We start from the raw sequence: 20,462 nt of genomic DNA, 5'->3' as shown, positions 1-20,462 counted from the left end.
TGACCATACGGGCACCCATCAAACCATCTGTCGCTATCCAGTAGGGTGGCTTCATGGCTGAGTACGTTCCTTAGGTGTGTGCCACTCTGAACGGATGCCGTTTTCCTTGCCTTTTCCCATGCTTTACCTTATGGTTCTGCTACTTCTCGTATTTTTCCTGTCCCTAGCGTCGAGTTTGAGCCGGCGCTTGTAATCGATCTTCGCTTCCTGTTTGGACGACGTCAACGGTCGCATGAAGAATCCGTCTTCCGCTCCACTTGTATCAACACGTGTGCGCCCCGATGGCTGGACCAGCCGTCCAGCATGACTCGGGAAGTAAGCGGGATGATGTCGTTATGAGGGAAACATATTTGGTCTTGTCAAGGATTGACAGCATCGTGGACAGCGTAGTCTGTCCGTTGTACGGTCAATGTAGCGGTCATGTTGAGGCGGTCGATCGTTTTCGTGTGATCGATCTCTCAAAATCAACGACTAATCGCTGGTACATACACTCTCAAAATCCAGTTCTGTTTGCACTTTGCACTTCCCGACGGACTCACGCACCCTCTACGCATATCCACCCTTCATTCTCCATCCATCTTTTTGTTTTATTTCTTGCTATAGTTGTGACGACGCTCACTTCGTGTGTCGAGCAACGGCGAGCCTATTCTGTTATTACCCCCCCCCCCCAATTTTAAGAGTGCGATGTCGATTAGGGCTGCACATTGAAATAATTGGTGTAAAGCAATAACGAAAACACGTTATTTTACTGCTGACGACTGGCCTGTTTTCTTATTCATGACGAAGATCGAGACAAGTTCTCAAAACTTGTGTGTTTCATCTTTCTGTGTCCGTGTCTCTCGGTCTTCTTCATGGATCTACATCAGCTTGCCTGCACCCTATCCCTTGTCTCCTATCTACTGAATGGCACCGAAAATGTCAGCCGAGACTAAGATTTTGATATCAACTGTTCGTTTCGTTGTCCATCATAGATGAATTGAAACGCAACCGATTCGAAGACAGAATGAAGGTCAGAAGCTAACCCGTAGACAAAATAAATAAACAAAGATACCAGAATCGAGAACCATATGGGGCACGGACGAGGCAGCGTTGCGAATTTTCATAACAACAACCGTCCATTGTTCTTGCTCCGGTGGGTCTATGGCACATTTAAAGGGGGGTCGTAGAGACGTCCGTGATGACATGAATAAAATGTTGCTCGCGAACCCACGACCATCGCGTCCCTTTGTTTCCCGTTCTTTCTCGGTGATGTTCCAGGAGAAACGACGCTCATTCCCACTGATGACCGAAGGGATGCTTCTTCGGAAGCACGAGTAGTTGAGCTCCTGAGAAATGCCGGTGCTACCATCGCCTGGGCGATGGCGCGTGGATCACCATTCTGAAGGTGGCCATTTCCTCTCTGATTTTGGCCACGTACAGAAAGGCCCTAGTTTCCCTTGTTTCCTGCATGTTCTCCCGTTATTACTCAGTGCGTTTATTTCTGTTCATATCGCGCGAGCGGCAACAACGACGATCGAGTGATGAATGATGATATCGTGGGGTGTCTCCCCGCTTAGATTTGCGGACTCCCTACCCCAATGTATGTGGGCGATATGGTTTGATGGGTTAGAGCATGACACATTAGCGTGACGTGCGCGTGAATGTAGCGAAGGCTTAGAGTCCGCCTAGGTCCAAGAATCTTCGATATACTGACTGTGGTGGAGGTGGTAGTGGTGGTGCTGGTGAAAGTGCTCGCCGTCGTCGGCCTCACAGAGGTGGGCAACGTCCCGGCCCGACTTCCAAGGGAACTGTGCCGACATACGTCTCAAAGCGTCTGAGGAAAAGCCAGGAAAAACCCCAGACAGCACAGCCGGCACCGGGATTCGAAGCCGGTTACCTCCCAGCATACTGAATGGCCTGATGTCGATGGCTTCTGGTTGACGAATAAGGGTGTCTGTCGTTGTCTCGTGTAGCGTTGGTAGGTTGGAGGTCATCAGGATATGCTTAATGGTAACTGCGGCAACGTGCTGAGTACAGCATATACAGTGAACCCTCGTTAATATGACCACTGCCGTTCCCGCGGATTTTGGTCATAAAGCGAATTGTCATATTAACGAGAAACGCACCCTCCGCAGACCGGACATACATCGCTACGTACAACAAAAGCCGACGTAATTATGATTTATTTTCTGAAAAATTTGTTAACAATGACTAGGTCAAACAATTTTTGGTAATAAATTTTTCTAAATGGACAATAGCACCATCAACTGCGGACACGTTATCTACCTTTATCTGCTCAAAAAATAACGAGGCAACCCTTGACTTTAACACGTGTTGCCCTCTGAGCGAGGTACGAGATAGCCTCTCCCGGGGCTGCTCTGAGGGTCACGTGACGTGGTCATAATAGCGGGAATATAATGCCTGTGTTTGACCCTACTTGTGACAAATATCTTGGTCATTGTCCGATAAACGGATTGTCGTATTAACGAGGGGATTTACATGCCGGCGAAACGGTTCCAGAGAAAAACGGTCATAAAGCGAGTATGCCAGATTAACGGGGGTCATATTAACGAGGGTTCACTGTAGTGTTGTTGAGGCCACGAAGTTGCAAAGCTCAGTCGTAGTTGACGCACTGGGAACGTGAAGTGACGTGGAAGTCTGCTTGGCATATGTTGAAGGATAGTGTGCGGGGTTCACAACGTGGAGGGATGACCACTGTATGACGTCATAATGGCACTGTTGAGCTGCCAGGACTGACGTGCACTATGGCTGAGAGGCGGCATCGTCTATCGCCTCTTAAAAGTATGATAGACGTGACTTTCCGGTTGCGTTGAGCCGCTGCAACCGTCGAATCCTCCTCTTCATTGACTCCTATTCCACAGTTCCTATAGTTCCAAAGGTCATCGCGTACTCATGCTCACATCATACGAAGAATACTGACACGTCCAAACACAAAGTAAAGATTAAAGCGACCTCAAATCAAACGTTCCTCTCTGGCTTCCACTACACGAGGACGTCAGAATAGAACTTCCTTCTACTGCAACGTAAGAGGGAGGAGTAATGTCTTGTTCGTATATATTGCTCTCCCAAATTCGCCCCCCTTGCACACGAAGTCTTTTTCTTTCTCTCGATCTCCTGTCACTTAAAGCGCCATACCCCCGGGGCCGTTATCTAGCTGTCCATCCTTATCTTGCCTCTCCCCGGCCACCACTAGTCGACATCCAACTTCTACTGGAAGCAGAAAACACATCTGCCCGCCTGAGAAGGGCAACAAGTGCTCCAATGAAGACAGAACGCCGCATTTTATCTGTCGCGGTTCAACTGTACATTTTCTTCTGCATCTGTCAGGGAACCCACAAGAAAATTTTCTTTGGCTTGTTCGGGGGTAAGTGCTAATGCACTCCTTCGAGACAGTAACCTGTTTCGAGAGCACTAAAGTGCAAATACGAAATGATATTTACTTCGTTTCGTATTATAAATCAACCTCGCTCAAAGGATCAGTATGCAAAATTTAAATGCCCTCAAGGCCAACCCACATAGTGCGTAATTCCAACGCCACCTATAGATACAGAAGGCCTGCTTATTGCCTCATTCCCCTCCTTCACTACGTGGACCTATAAGTCAGAATTCGTCTGCTACGGCGGCGAGGCGCCGTTTGCGAATTCAAGAACTCGCAAGAACTCGCGTGGCACATACCTGATTGGCTACGGCCGTTGAAAACACGATTCTGATTGGCTGACCCTTAGTTGTTACGTCACGTCGACGTCACGTCACGTCTATCTAGGTGGTGTTGGTATTTCACTCCGTCATACGCTCAGATTAGGCATTCGGTGAGCGAACTTCCGTATGACGCTATTTTTTGTTTTCCCCGTGATGGACTTAGGGGCGGTCTTCGGTTCGACTGGCTACTGCGCATGCGCCTCTGTTATACGCGGCGTGATACTCAGAAACCTCTTGACGCGTTGTTTCACGTACGGAAAACCGATTCTGTGCGTGATTTTTTTTTTTGCGCTGTGCGTGACACTGAACGTGTCGCGCATGCGCACCATGTGGGTCCGTGAACATCACGCGCTTCTACGAATTTTCGAAAGAAGCCACAACAGTTTCGACAAGAGTACATGACGTCATTAAGAGTCGGCGTCTCTCTCCTAGCAACAGCGCGAGCGTCTCCGCTCTTTATTCAACGTTGAAAGTCTGACAGCGCAACAAATCTGGCCCAATATTGGCTGGATATTGGCAATACTAGTCCAATATCGGTTTAGTATTGTGCCAGTATTGCCGACATCGAGCCAATATTGGGGCAATATATTGTGCTGCTTGAGCCAGCAGCTGCGTAACGAGGAGACCAAAAATCGACCTTCAGGGAGCGATGTTGCCAGACGCATTGTGGACGGCGCACAGTGTGACGTCTTACTTGTTAAAAAAAGAACTTAATTTTATGATACTTCCCTTCACGCAGAGAAGTAATATTTGAGAGAATATTGAGAACGAGGCGCGTGGGGTTGCAATGGCATATATTCCTCAAGCAACTCAACGTCTTTGCCCAATATTGGCTGGACATTGGCAGTAATGGCCCAATGTGGGACCAGTTTTGCCAATGTCCAGCCAATATTGGCCCAGGATGCTGTGCTGCTTGGGTCAGTAACATTCTGAGGAGTTTACTCCGTAATGGCACTTTATACGAACAACCGCTGTGGTGGGAGTCCTTGCGATATGGAGAGCGCGACTCCCCGCTCAAGAGTCGATGCACGCGGGTATTCGCTAATGAAGTTACCGAAAACAATGTCGTGATGGGATTTTGAAGCGAGTCCTCCAAGTTGGCTGCTCAATTATGCATTTTGGCCTTTCTGCCTCATCCGATATTCTATTGCGCACCACCAGTCCAGAATGAATAACTTATATTCCCGGCAGCCACCGTTGCAATTATACCAGTACGGGAGAATCTCTGTCGAGCCGGCGTATTTCTGCCTCGCGCACGATTTGATTAGGTCTGAACGAAGGCCGTATACTCTATGTCGATGTCATTGTAAGCGTATAATCGTTGTATGGTTTTTTCAGGTGGCATGTACCGGACGGCGTACGCGTGCGAGGGTACCCAGCTGAGCTTCTCGTGCGCCGACGGACAACTCATCTCTCTGATCCGGGCCAACTACGGGCGCTTTTCCATTTCCATCTGCAACGAGCACGGTACCCTCGATTGGAGCGTCGACTGCAAGTCAAACAGATCCTACGCTGTCATACAAGAAAGGTAACGGGGCTTTACGTTATCCCGTAGAATAGGAACTGGAGCGTGGAAAGCTTATCTCACGAGATGAAAGCCATATGGGCGGCCGCATTGCTGTATTGGCATGGCCCTCGGTTGTATGCAAGTATATACATGCCGGATTAAAAGCGCTAAAATCAGACGAGGACAACACACACACGGAAGGCGCCTTCCGTGTGTGTTGTCCTCGTCTGATTTTAGCGCTTTTAATCTGGTATGCAGTACCAACAGGCCCAATTCCACGTTTTAAGTATGTACATGTAAATATTCCCTCTTAAAAATGAACTTCATCGCACAGCACGCTCCTAGTCAAACATAATCTCGAATGATATCGTTATCTGCCCTGGTTTGTTGAAAACGGGGGGCGTACGCCTCTTTTTGTGACACTTATGCAATCACATTAATTGTCACGCAGTGATAATGGTATTCTGTGCAATGGTTGTCCTTCACCGTGCTATGTGGTGAAGCTCTGTTTTAAAGTGTGCAGTCTAAACACGGAACTTCACCGTACAGCATGCTGTGCGACCACCATTGTCACGAATGATGGGGTTATCGCTTCTGATTGGAAAAGAGAGGGTGGCGTTCGCCTTTTTGTGTCTATTTGAATATATGAGAATTGACACAAAAAGGCGTACATCCCAATCTGTCTTCGAATCGATAACCCTATCATTCTTATAGCAATGGCTGGAGCACATTGTGCTATGTGTTGAAGTGCTGTTTTTAGAGTGTGCGCCCCTATGTTTCAAGAACTCAGCAGACAGAGAGACACCATTAGGAAATATCACTGGCTGGATCATGTTATGTGGCGAAGTTATATTTTCAGAGCGCATGATTCTCCTATAAACACTATTAGCCAAGTGTCTTACACCACTGGAGGTTTGCACACTGATAGCGTGTTTCTTGCAGTTTCATTAACTTTTTCCTTTTTTCAGGCGCCGTGTTTGCGCACAGTTAAAGCTAATCAATATGTTAGAAATGACACCTTATGCTTTTGAGCGGCCCATTTAAACCGATTCATGCGACGACTCTCAGGTGTCGCACCGTAGCAACCTTGAACCGGACAAGTGTCGGTTTTAATCGTTACGCTGCGCCACCTGGGTGTCATAGAATGGACAGGAAGCAAGTGAAGTAGACGGTATAGCGTTGTTCTTCTTCAATATATATGCCGGTCACATGCACGAGGTGCGTCTCGTATTGTTGTATTGTCCTGACAGGAAACTGAAATGAAAGCGCGCAATAAGGGAAACATTATTTCCGCAAAGTTGCGCACAGAGACATCGTGTAGCGTGTTTCGGTATGATCAGGAGTAGGTATATGGTTTGGGTTAATCACTCTGTACACGGTTAGAACAGAGTGGGAAAGTCGGCTACCACTGTTAAAACGGAACTTCACCACACAGCACGCTGAGTGCCAACCGTCATCACACAGAACGTCATACAGAATACCGTTATCACTCCTTATTTGGGGAAAACGCGGGAAAAAAAAGATAAGGAAGAAGAAAGTTGAAGGGTTCAAGGTGCACTGTTAAAACAGGGGGACGGGGGGGTAATGGCAAGATAGACTCGCCGTTGTTGGCCACACAGAAGTCGGCGTCGTCACCACTATAGCCACAATTAATAAATAAATATAAAAAAAAACTGAGGCGGATGGAGGACGAAGGGTGGAGATGGCGTAGAGGGTGCGTGAGTTCGTCGGGGAGTGCAAAGTGTTAGAGGGGCCCGTTGAGCAAGATAATCCTCCTGCAGAAAACGAAAACGGGAGGCGCACAAAAAGAAAGAAGGACGGATTGACGGAGGACAGAGGAGGATGAACAGAACTTCACCACATAGCACGTTCCTATAGCCAACCGTCATTCCGAATGATATCATTCTGTGTCCTTATTTGCTGAAAAATGGGAGGAGGCGCCTATCTGGGACACAATACGCTTGTCCCAGATAGGCTCCTCCCCCTGTTTTGAAGAAATCCTGACACAGAATGATATCATTCGGTATGATGGTTGGCTAAGAGCGTGGTGTGTGGCGAAGTTCTGTTTTAACAGCGTGAGGTTATGGGCAGGATGAATGAGACTGATGAGACTGAAGTGCATGGTGGATGACAGGTCACAAAGAGGCGTACGCCTCTCGTTTTCAACAAATCAGCGGATAGAACGGTGTCATTCGCAATGTAGGTTGGCTGGGAGCGGGCCATGCGGTGAAGTTCTGTACCTTTTTTTTTGTTTTTGTTTGTTTTTTTGCTATAGTTGCGGCGATGCCCACTTGAGTGTGGCCAACAATGGCAAGCTACTTCGACCCCCCCCCCCCCCCGCCCCCTGTGTCTTAAGAGCGCAGAGCTTGATCCCATAACACGACGAATGCCGAACATTACGCAATGCCGTTATCGCACCTAATTAGTGGAAAGCGCGGGATGATACGCATTTCTGTGCACACTTAACATACCCGTATTAGCGTCACAAAAAGGTGTACGGCTCCAGTTTTCAACCAATCACGAAGCAGAAGGACACAATTCGGGATGATTGTCGGCTATAGAGGGACCGTGCTATGTGGTGAAGCTCTGTTTTTGCAGTGTAGATCAGACGCGGAATGAAAAACAGTAAAATGATCCCGCGCGCAAGGAAAGAAGACAGCCGGACAAATCCTCAAGCGCGATCGAGGTCTTCCCGAAGTAGAACCTTTTATGACGACACGTTTGTACCTCCCGACGTAGAATATATAGAGGTCCATATGAGGCTCCCCACGGCGTAGTAGAGATATTGAGCGGGCCTTCTCCCGTATATACGGCTTCTTTAAAAATATGGCTTCTTCAGGACCGATGAAAGATGAGGCACGGGAGAACAGTTTCAACGAGAGTGTAATGAACTTTCGGCAAACTTCATTTAGAGATCCTGGAAGGTCTGAAGGTCTTTTGTCTCGGCGACACCAAAATATCATAACTGAAGCAAGAGTTGGCACACCTCAAGAAGCTCTTCTGCAGAGTTACGCCGATATGAAGGAATTTCGGTGTGGCGACGAAAATTGTCCCACGTTTTCTTTTCCCATCTTTGCGGTGACATGCTGTTTTAGTGCGTACGTGATAAAGCGGCCTTCTGATAGTTCTGGTTGGCGCAATACGTTTCGTTGAGGGATTCGAGGCTGTTTCTACCGTAGGACTGAAGAGCACTAGCAAAATCACCCACGTCATTTTATACATCTGAAAGCATTCCGGGAAACATGATAAAAATTTATGTTATAACATTATTGTAACGAAAAAAAAAAAGAACACAATTCGTGCTGCTAAATGTCTGTCGGATTAGATTTTGATTGATATGCACTCTGAACAACAGCTAAATTGTCCTCGTGGGACTACTGTTCAATGATGCACGCGTTTGCTGCACGCATGAAAAAAATTTAAAATAAAAAAATTGCATTTACAAACCCTGAAACCCGGAATGGAGAATTTAAAAAAAATCACACTGATCACTGTGCTGCGATGAAAGGTGATGGCGGTGATGGTGAAGGGGCTTGCCGTTGTCGGCCTCACATATGTGGGCAACGTCACGACTGACGCCCTGGGGAAATGTGCGTCCTGGGCCGACTTCTAGGGGAACTGTACCGACATATGTCTGAAAGCGTTTGAGGAAAACCCAGGAAAAACCCCAGACAGCACAGCCGGCACCGGGATTCGAACCCGGGTACCTGCGATGAAAATTACGCTGTGTATGAAGACAGTGGCCAATGGTCTTCGTCCCTTCACTTTTTTTTTTTTTTTTTTACATTTTCGTACATGTCGTGGACTGAAAGTGATCAGTGTCAGGGTTCCCGCAAAAGAGTTCCTCCTCTCTCAGTCAAATCTGCTGCTCAATGACAAAATAACAACATAGTATATATATATATATATATATATATATAAACAGTCGTGTGAATAGAGGTGTCTTATGTATAGCTGCACCTTCATTTGGTATTTAGAATGAGACCATAGACGGCAGGACCATAACCTCTCACCGAACAATTTTCGGGATTCGATTTGGGGACCACGAAGGAATGTTCCGCCACAAAATTTCACCAAACAAAATGACAGGATGAAAGGAAACGAAAAGTTTTACTCGCTGCGTGTCAAATAAACACGTTGTACACATCGCACCGAGGCAAAAGGTCGGAGAAAATCTCGGAGACGAAATCCGGAGAGCTCTGCTCCCAGATTTTCTCCAAGTCACGAGAAAGAAAAAAGTATATATATATATACTTGTGGAGAGAATTTGGAATCACCTGAACACAACCTTGTAGACCGTCGCTCGTGAATCGTGCCTCCATGCGCCGCTAGGGGATCGTAAAAACAAAGGTCCTTTTATGGCGTTCTTCTTCCAGCGAAGCTCAATCGGGTTTCATCCCTAGCTGCTCGCTGGACCATGCAAGGACAGGGATTTGTTGTCGAGCAACAGGATGGATGTGCTCCCGACAGACGTTCTATTATCATAGTATCTGCATAAATAAGAGAGCCACGTCCCCAGAAGGCGAATGGCCTTTTGAAAAGACTCGCTTCGGATACTGCGGACATTTGAATCGCAACGCAGCATCATCTAATGGTGCTGGCTCATAAAGAGGTACTAGCCTTTGCAAAAAACAAACAAACAAGAAATGCAGGATACTGCGTCGTGAATTGTGTCCTGAACGGCGGGAAACACGCTGGGACGCGCTTTTTTTTTTTGTGAGTGATATCTGAATATTATTTTCGTGGTGGTTGTGTCGCAGGTGCCACCGGAACGAGAGCTGTCACGTGACAGTGGACAGCGCCATCTTCGGTGACCCGTGTCCGGGCACCCATAAGTACCTCGAGGTCCAATACCGTTGCCACCTAGGTTGGTCTTTGAGCGAGTATAAGCCTTGACGGGAAAACTGCAACTAATCCTCAGCCGCATTCACTGCTTTGCGCTCGGTCGGTATACAAAGTAGTACTCGTACCTTAGCGAGGTACATGTCTCGGTATCAGAATAGAGTTCGGATCAGAAACAAAGAAGAAGAAAAAAGTAGCGCTTTTGTAGTGATATGCGAAGCCTGGCTTGTGTTCCGCGGAAGGAGAAATGATGGCCACCATTAATGAAAGAGCAGAACCTTCGCGTGACCCATCCAGGATGAATATCTACACATGGCCGTCCCGAAAACGACCGATAAGAATGGGAAGAAGCCTTCCTTCCAACAGGATTCTCCTTTCTTCTTATAGGCGCGTAGCATGCCGTCTTTCTACACGGAATATGATTGAGGGTGGGTCCTTAACTGCAATTACGGTCGGCGGGGAAAGATTATTGAATGTACACGCTCGCATAGGCAAGTCAGGAAGAAACTGCTCCGACCAACTGTTGATGCACGCGTGGAAAACGCAGGGCAGTATGTATATATATATATATAAGGAGAGAATATACCAGGTGCGGTCTCTGCTTATGAACCATAAAGAGAAGGCATTAGAAAGAACTATCCGATGATTCGCATCGTATGCGCTAAATTCAGACGTGTGGTCGCTTCTGTGAGATTCGTTAACTACTAGTTGTGGCATTCTCTTACAATTAATTTGAAGCCTGATGAACAGCTAACTCTTATAACCTTTAGAAGAGCTCTCCATTACAGTTAATTTGAAGGCTATGTCCGGGCACGGACGAGTATTGAACGTGACTCTCGGATAATTATTGCGACATTGTCCATAAGCGTGATTTATACAGCTTTTTCAAACATCAGATGGTGGTCCTGGCTGGGTCCGGACTAACCTCCCCATATTTTTCTTTCATATCCAAACCAATCCAATCCAATCAGTCGTTTGGGAAAATGCTACGAGGTGCGCCTGCTCACGAGATGTGAGCCGGAAATTACGCGGCAATTTGATACGAAGTGACCGAGGAAGGGAACCGTGTACATCTTTCTTTTTGATTTTCGCTCAGAGTCCAGGTGCGGTCAGTCCTGTCTGACTCTGAGTTTGGAGTTGTCCTTTCCTGGACGTGTCGGGAAATTGCGTCTCAATCGTGCAGAGAGCGATCGGAAGCCGCGGTTCTTGATGAGACGCGCACGGCTCATCAATTTGGGCCGCGCTGCACGGCTTGCCAAAGATAATGACTCTCAAATGGACTGCGACGAAGCTGCCATTGCGTAATTGTCTCCCGCCATTTGAGATTGGCGTTATCGCGGCCACCAGGGCTCGCGACAGTCGCGTCAATTCTCGGCAGTTTTTAGAGGACACCACTCCCTCTTGTCTGGATGGTGCAACAATTCGAGAAGCGCGTTCCTCCGAAAGAGACCAGGGGAACAACCTGCGGACAATCAAGCCGTTTCTTGCTTTCAATTCCCCTTTTGTCGGAGTTTTATGTAGCGACGTACAAGGACGGTTTTTTTTTTTTTTTTTCATCCGCGATAGATAAGAAAAAAAAAAACTATGAGAGTAGAATGGACGCCCTTTTTGCAGTTGAGTTATACGGCCAGGCGGACGTCCTCTTGAAGAGAGCATGTAGCCATTCGATGACTTATTACCTAAAATTAATTAATAAACTCTTTAATTAGGAGCTTTCGTGCAAAAGTGAGACAGCAGGTTGGGAGGCAATCATCACTGAAAGCCATTGTATTTTGAAAATCCTGGAACGATCGCACTTACGTTGAAATATCCATCGCCGAATTTCGCTATGCAAAATGAACCGAAACCGAAACCATCGCCATCGGAGGCTCATCTGGGCCGTAAAGCGGTTGATCAGGCCAGCAGAACAGTACCTACTCCAAGCATTTCCATCGCTCCGACCCACGTGGTCCTCTGATGTGAAATGAACGCTCCTGATGGTGATGGCGATGGTGATGTGGTAAAGAAAAAATCGGGATGTGAGTCGCGACAAAGTCGAACTGTGAATAGAAACAGATAAACGGGTTATAGTGATGCAGTGCATCGTTGTAGTTCAAAAGTTTTAAACGAGTGAGTGTAAAACGTCAAACAAGAAGAGGGAAGCACACACACTGCACCAATAGTGTGTCCAATAGCCCAGTTGTACGTAGAAAATCCTCAAATGCGCTCAGCGCCTTGTCGGACGACTCAGGACCTAACAGTTTCGCGATGCCCAGAGGCTCGGGAGTCCCACACGAGACATGCTCGCCCCTAAAGCACTTCCAGTGATCCATGCTGTTTCGACTCATTTGCAATGCAAAATTCGTCGATTGACATCTCGACGTCCGTGCTAGAAAAGAAAAAAAAAAAAAAGGAAAAAAGAAAAAGAAAGATAAGCTTTCAGCGAGGATTGTCTCCCATTCTGCTATCTCATTTTTGCTCCAAAGTCCCTAATTATAAAGCGATAATTAATGAATTTTAGGTAATTAGACATCTAGTATTTTACGTGCCCTCTTTGTGACGGTATCCACCTGGCCGTACATAGCTCAACGGCAGAAACGATATCTATGCTGCTCTGATGGCTTTTATTTTTTTCGATCGATCAATCGCCAGCTCTTTAATCTAAAAAATTTGTAACGAATAAAGAGAGGGCGGGTCACTGTAGAAAAATTATTTCCTCCTCTTAAAGCTGCGGAATGCGGAGTCGCTGTGTGCTGCCGGCATCGACGACGCTCTTCGGAGACCCATGTCCAGGCACCTTCAAGTACCTGGAAGCGCACTACAAGTGCATCGCAGGTACACATTCTGCCCTATATATATAGAGCCTTCGGGATGCACGCGGGAAAATCCCGGTCGATGCACGTGTAGAAATTCGCGTAACCGCGGCGACCTGCGCAGTGAATGTGGCTTATTTGCATGCGGTGGTAGTGTTGCACGAACTACTAACATTCCCCTCCAAATGCACGATGTTCTCCACCACGTTATCCGGCATGTTTTTTGGCTGGTTTGCACTTCATCACCTTGCTAGGCCTGTGCGAATGGTCATTCTAAAGCATAAGCGAATAGATAAACATAGCCAAAGCAAATACGAACAGTATACATATGCAGCATACCGTACGTGAACATAAACACGCATGCAGCATGTATGCAGGGTGTATACGTAGGGATCAGAATATGAAGTAGCGCCCACTTTGTTTGATGTACTCTCTTGCGCCGTTTTCACTTTTTACGCATGCAGCTCCGGCACCGTTCGAATACGTTCGGCTTGGAAGAAATATCGATTGAATTCGAAATTGGAATAAAGAATTCGAATCGAATACACCAATATTCGCACAGCCCTAGACCATACCATGCCATCGGCACGTCTTTCCCCCAAATCATAATTACTTTCCGTTACGCCCAAACAGAATCTCCCACGACAACCGCTAGCACGACGCCACTCACGACCACGACCAGCTCGACGACCAGCCGTCCCCTCATCATCATCCCCGCTACTCAATATCAGAAGCCCATCCTCGCGACGTCTCCCGCGCCTCCACCCCGGACGTCCACGGCGTCGTCAACGACTTCGTCCACGACGTCTACGACAGCCTCAAGGTTCACGCAGGTGACGAGCTCCACGACGACGACTGCAAGTACGACCACAACGTCCACTAGCAGTTCGTCACCGCCGTCGACCTCTACGGCGTCGAGTGTGACTCGTGCTCCGACGACTTCAGAGAGGCCTTCCACGGTGGCCGATTCGCAGCTCGGAAAAGGTAAGGTATCCTTTCTTTACGACAGTGCAGGGTTTTAGTTTGTAATCAAACAACTCCGGAAAGAGCTGCTGTCGACGCCTGGCGACGTTCCTTGCGTCAGCACCTTTTCCCCGAGTTGTTTGATTTCATGGATCCTTGGGCGTGGAAGGCATACGTGTTCGTGTCATCCATGTTTGTCAGTAGCCTGCCTCGGCTAATAGACGACTTCGGAAAATCCCAGAGTGCTTAGCGCCGCTTTGAACTGTGGGAACTTGCTAATACGAAAGAAACGGGTAGCCTCCAAACTTTTTCGATTCCTCGCCTACGGGTCCATTGTCCACGACGTGTCAAGGTCAGCGACAGCGAAACCCCACTCAGTAAGCGCCCAGGATGCAATGCGTGGCGCAAGGAGCACTGGGATTTTCTGAAATCGTCTATTTCTCGTTGTTTAGTTTGTGTTTTCACGAATGCGTCTCAGGTATTGTCGACGTTCTCATTAGTTCATCAGCAGGCCTATTACTTACGTATATTGAGATGGATACGATAACGACAAGAACGGGTGCCGTCTGACTGGAATGACGTCTTCTCAATCTTTTCAATGCCGCACGTATCATGTCGATTCACGTGATGTTTACGACTAGGCACGATATACATGGGAAGTCTCTCCCTGAAGACCCGTTACGTATCTGAGTCCGCCATGGCTGCGTCTACTAAAGCAGCGCCGCTGCCAGCGCTGTCAGTGGATGGCAAGTTTCCGTCTACTAGGGCAGCGCGTTCGTTTCGTAGACAACCTGCTGCCGCAGCGCCGCTGATCCCGCTGGCCAGCGCAGGCAGCAGGTCGGGAGCCGCTGAGCGCGCTGCTGCTGGCTGTGTGACGTCACGATAGCAGACGACATCGCCCGCCGCGTAGTTCGAACATGGCGTCCACATCGACTGCTGTGCTCATCACTGTCACAATAAAAACACCGCAAGGATGCGTGAACGTTCTTGTCGCTCCAGAAGAAGCAAGCAGACTGCAGCGCGGTATATACACGGAACTAATTGAAGTACGTTTCATGTGCCGCGATGTACTAACTGAAATAAACCTCCCGCGCCCCTTTTCGCGCGGTTTCGGTTCTGCACATATTTCCTTCTCTACAGGAGCACTTTTGCAATGTATACGACGGATCAACGAATTATACAGAACTGAGACGTCCCTCGTGATAAAAGGGAGTCGCCTTTGGGCATGTATTGGTGTAGAAGCGTGAGGGAGGGCTGGAGGCCAAGATGAGGGCGTCACAAAGCTCTCGTCGTCTGCTCGTTGACCGCCATTTTCAGCAAAACCAGCGAGCTTGTCTACTAAACCAGCGCCTGCTGTCGCTAGCGCTGCCCCCTACCGGTGCTGTCGGCGCTTTTTTAGTAGACGCAGCCTACATATCCAAGTTATCTCAAGGGGTACTGCACCGGATTCCCTTCTTTTAATTTCAAAGTTACTCCGAACGAAACGAAGAATTTCAATGCGAGCCTCTCCGTGAAGGGATATCCGGAGTGTCTGCTCCTCTTTCTCTGGCGACGTTCCGAAAACTCTCAGACCCGCTCCCATATTTATTAGGTGGGCACCTATATATAGCGATATTGGGCGGGCTGCGATTTTTCTCGCTTCGAGGCGCTTTACGAGCGCTGCAAAATTGACGGCAGAATCTAGCGTGCGTCGCGGCTTCAAACAGAGTCCGCCCTCGTAAATAGAGGACGGCGAACGTACTAAGTAATTACTGGTCCGGAATGCCCAGACGACTGCTTTTATTGGAATACCGCGAATATCGCGCGCCAAATTAAAGTGACGTCTCGCATGCGTGGACGTGTGAGAGACCGTGAGGAACGCTCGTTTAGTTCGAGCACTTAGCCGGGTGGTGCTCTGTTGTACGAGAGATCTCGATTAACTTGATCTAGATCAACACTTAGAAAAGAAAACACGGTGGCACACTCTTTTTTAAGAGTCGAATTTCGATGGATTGCCATGTACGTGACGTGTACTATGCGCTAGTTGAAAGTATTTTACTGCTGATCTAGACTAAATCGCATTCACAAAATACCGTATGTACTCGCATAATTGCTGCACTTCTTCACTTGAAATGGTAGCTCCACATAGAGGAGGTTCGTTAATTAAGCGAGGAAACAATTGAGTGAATGACAGTCGATATACACTCTCAACTACTGTTACATTCCGAAGCATCTTTCCCGGTCAGCGTTTCTAGAACCATGTCCGTTAAACACGGGGGCAGAAAAGTACTAACATTTTGGGTGAGTTTATTATGCAATCAAAGACAGTAAACGATCTCTTTGCTCTTGTTGACGAGTTCGCACAATGCGCTTGTTCTCTCCAAACAATCGTACAGTACTGTGACCACCTTTCTCAGGCCGCTATCTGGATGATCCTTCTGGTCCGAGCCTCGTGCAGCCTCACATCCCGCAGCAGCAGGACCTATTCTGCGCCCCCGTGCAGACGAGGAACATGCTGTGGAACTGGACACGAGCCGGCGATACTGCCTACCAGAAATGCCCTAGTGATGCCATAGGTAGTCTTTGTGGAGTCTTTGTCCTGCAGGCGGTATCTAATGACGTCTCCTTGTTCTTCACCAGGCCGTGCGAGGTGGACTTGTCTTGACACGAGCGTGCCAACGTGGGACTCGGACACGCCAGACCTCAGCTCTTGTTACTCCGTTTGGATGGACAACCTCAAAGGAAGGGTACGCAATGGAAAGGGCAGTATTCTTAAACGGTCTTCGACTCGGCTTTCCACTCGAGCTGCTCCTCAAGCCCAATTTTGTGCTTCAAAAATCGTCCTCGAAACGAAACCCTCCCTCGAGCGGAGGAAATCCTTCGCGCTTTCCTCGAGTACTACATGGTAGCGTCGGTGGTTACTCGAAGCCCAATGGCGCCTGAAGTGGTGGAGCACTGCTTTCTTCCACTCATTGGAGTCGAGGAACGTTAAAGAATACGGTTGAGAGAACCACATTGTGTTATCTTTGTCAGAGGGTGAGACGCAACGTCGGGTACCCCATTTGGTCCCCACCGTTTGTACTCTGAGATGATGGCGGTACCCGTATCATGCACCTGCTTGTCAGCGCCCTGTCACTTCTTTCGGTACTCTGAGATGTTTGTACATATCACTACAGTCATCAGTCCGTGGGAACGGAGCGACCGTTTTCCATATGAGCTAATAGTAATACCACGTGGAATGTACATGTGGTTTCAGGCGGGTGACGGTGATTCAGTGGTGAGCCTGGCGGTAGAGCTTGAGGTGATGACGCGAACCAAGTCTCTGCTCGGGGGAGACATGCTGCAAACGACGGCCCTCATGGAGAACCTCTTAGCTACCATGGCACGACGCATGGATGACTTGCCTGATGACAAGGTGCGATACCAGGTCGTCAAAGAACTGCTACAGGTGAGTGTGGTACAGAATACATTGGGGGTTGGACGCTTAAGTGGGTGTACTATGTGCAATCATAGCCTCCTATAGACCCACTTTTATTTGTCAACAAGAGAGCGCATGCGCATAGAGCAGACGTCACTGGTGGCCAAAAAGGAATAGAAAATCGTCACATGATGTGTACAACGTATTTGGCCTTTCTGTGCAGCGCAGCACATCCAATAGTTACTCCACTTTTTCGGAATGCCTTTAACAACGACATAGAACACCGAGTGACACGATGATCGAACGATTTTTGCCCACCAAACAGGACAGCAGTGCCGCCGCATCGGAATGACGTCACGCAGTGAAGTGAGGCTAGGACCATAGCTAGGAGTATATAGGGGGCTATGGCTCACCATGACGTCATAGCGATGTCGGTGTGTCGCTACAAATGAGTGACTTCGAAACACGGATAATCATCTTCTGCTCCATGGAGAATGGACATTAGCCACCAGGGAGATTGGCCAGGGCTATGGAATATACGGATAATATTTTCGACCTTTTCCTTCCTTCCTTTCTTTCCTTTTACATTTGGATGATACCTGGTTACTTATTATCTGTTCGCATTCCGTGGTACTGAAAGGGAATGTTTGTGCGAACACGTTAACCATAGCCATATCTTGGTTTGTGTCGGAGCAACGCCGTTGTGAGCCTCACAGAGGTGGGCAACGTCACGACTAACGCCCTGGCGGAATGTGCGTCCTGGGCCGACTTCTAAGGGAACTGTGCCGAGATATGTCCGGAAGTGCCTGAGGAAAACCCAGGCAAGACCCGAGACAGCATAGCCGGCTCTCTGGTGTTGGTGGTACTGGTGAAAGGATTGGATTGGGTTGGAAAAGAAATACTGGTGAAAGGGCTCGCCGTTGTCCAGCCGGCTCTCTTCCTTTTTCCTCCCTTCCTCTTTCACCCCGTAGACACATGCAGTGTCTGGACGCCGTATGCTACAGCCAATCGCCGCCAACAATTTGGCTTTCTGTGGCTACAAGTGGCTCCCCATGTGGATGATGATGGCTCGCCTCCATATACGGTCGCTGAAGCACGGTCCTGATTGGCGGACTCTTGATGACTACGTCACGTCGTTTAAGCGGTCAGCCTTTGCTTACTTTAGTTGGCGCTGATCGGACCCACTATAGGTCTTACACAACCAATGTGCCGCACGTTTGGTGGTATCCCCCAAAGCAAACGTTCGAATATTTTCTATGTCTCATTTGGATAGCGATCGACCGTCATAATTTCGTGTTATCAGTCCTTACTTCTTACCGCCAGTTCTTCCGTTTTTTTTAAATGTATTTATATACTACGTACTCGACTGGTTCGGTTTTCGTGTCACATAATACTCCCTCGGGGGCCGTTAACGCGCGTGGGAGGAAAGGCCCAGGATATCGCGTTCTTCTTGCGTAAGATATAGACCGTTTGGTGTGTGAGAGAATAAATAAACGAGCAGGGCGTCGGTGGAAGCGAAAGAATGCGTCAATAACGGCGTCCAGGTGTGGAGGTAAACAGCTTTAATGAGGGATGGCCGATTATATTGCATAGCGTCCCTTCACGGCACGCATTATCTTGCGAAGCTTCCAGTTGGAAGGTGTATTTTCTTCTTATTCTTCTTTTAAACCTGCGGCTTATATTGGACCATTTGCGTGAAATGTGGCGCCATCTCGAATGTCGTCTGCTACTGGCTGAAAACAAATGCACGTGAGGCGGCGCCGCGCGCGGTTCCGGTTCCGTTGGGGTGCCGTAATACTGGCTCCCTCTGTGCTCCCTAGGGAGTTAGTATTGAGGCACTCTAGTTTCCGTTCCAGCGTACTGCGCGTATTCACTTTTTGAGTATCCGTCTCAGGGTTCGAGCCCTGTTTCTGCTGCTTCTCTCTCCGCGAAAACGGCTCGGGGCGACACGTAGCCGGCTTGTTTTGTTTTAGACACAGTGTTATGCGCATGCAATATAGCTTGGCCGCCGTACTTGACGAGCAATCCGCAGTTGGTGGCGACTATGACCATTTGCGTGAGATGTGGCGCCCTCTCGAATGTCGTCTGCTATAGTGGCTGAAAACAAATGCACGTGCCGGCTGTGCTGTCTGAGATTTTTCTTGGGTTTTTCGCAAACACTTTCAGACGTATGTCGGTACTGTTCCTTTAGAAGTCGGCCCAGGACGCACATTCTCCAAGGGTGTTAGTCGTGACCACGGTGTAAGAAGAGAGAGGTGTCCGAACGACCGATACTCGGAAGGAGCAGCCGATGTCGAAGATGTGTTCGTTGTTCGGGGAGGCGCCGCGAGGGGCAGGACCCGTCTTGTGGGCCTTCTTTTCCTCCTACGTCTATGGTGATGGCTGCGTCCGCAACTGCAGGTGGAACTTTTGACGCCAAAAAATGGTCGGAAAGTGCTTCCCCCCGGGTTGCCGAACCGGTTACAAGTCCTGCAGGGACATAGTATCGTTGTTTTCTGTGCCAACAGACCCTGATCGGTTGAATGCGTGACGACGGGCAATACCGCGGAAAGATCGTGTGTTGGGCACCAAGGACAAAGTGTGTGAGCTGCACTTCGAGGAGCGTTACATTGTCAAAACTTGGACAGCCGTTCACGACGGAGTTTGTTCACGGAGTGTTTGTGAGAACAACTTTCTGTTGCCTCCACTTATGCGCAGGGAACATTGTGCTTAATGTTACTTCTAGTCAACACGTTTCTTTTTTTGCACACTTTTCAACACTATTTTTTGCAGTGAGTATCTTACTTAATTTTATTGCCATTCAACGTGCTTTCTGAGAGCAAGTTTGTGTTACCTTTATGTACGTGCACTGAGTATCTTACATAATTTTACCTGTTGTCAGCGTGAGTTTAACACAGCAGCTCTGCGTTTCCTCTGTCCGGAAGTAGTGAACACTGCTTAGTTTTACTCCCCTCCAAAAGCACTTATCACAGCAACATTGTATTTGCCATGTCCATGTGCAATAAATATCTCGATTGCTTTCCCAAAACGACGTATGCGACGAATACGTATTTATTTACTCGGGAGGCGTCGATGATGGCGCCGACATTCGAGCACATAATTCTCCGCAGCAACAACTCACACACCTCTCAAAGCTGTCGAGGAAAAGAAAGCGACATGCGGATAGGAATTCGATCGTTGTGCTATACTCAAACTACGAATGGTGACTGTGCAGGTATGTCCTTTGACGTGCAAGATGTTTCGTATGAGTTGCTTCTGACAG

General features: G+C 48.2%; 1 protein-coding gene across 3 annotated transcripts in view; it reads left to right on the top strand.

Moving 5' to 3' along the window:
• LOC135390963 (adhesion G protein-coupled receptor L1-like) overlaps positions 1-20,462 on the top strand; it is a 110,427-nt gene that overhangs the window by 73,585 nt on the left and 16,380 nt on the right. For 2 of the 3 annotated variants that reach the window (XM_064620977.1, XM_064620979.1), the window contains exons 3-8: positions 5,038-5,227; positions 9,967-10,073; positions 13,474-13,824; positions 16,200-16,358; positions 16,423-16,529; positions 17,039-17,230. In XM_064620977.1, coding sequence (XP_064477047.1) covers positions 5,038-5,227; positions 9,967-10,073; positions 13,474-13,824; positions 16,200-16,358; positions 16,423-16,529; positions 17,039-17,230 — 1,106 coding nt within the window. Of the gene's footprint in view, positions 1-5,037; positions 5,228-9,966; positions 10,074-12,755; positions 12,863-13,473; positions 13,825-16,199; positions 16,359-16,422; positions 16,530-17,038; positions 17,231-20,462 lie in introns of all 3 variants that reach the window. The other variant, XM_064620978.1, reaches the window with a different exon arrangement.

Source organism: Ornithodoros turicata, chromosome 4 (assembly GCF_037126465.1).
Source record: "Ornithodoros turicata isolate Travis chromosome 4, ASM3712646v1, whole genome shotgun sequence".
In the NCBI taxonomy this organism is placed as follows: domain Eukaryota; kingdom Metazoa; phylum Arthropoda; class Arachnida; order Ixodida; family Argasidae; genus Ornithodoros; species Ornithodoros turicata.
The sequence above is the reverse complement of the archived record's forward strand: the minus strand, read 5'-3'. Positions and strand labels throughout refer to the sequence as shown.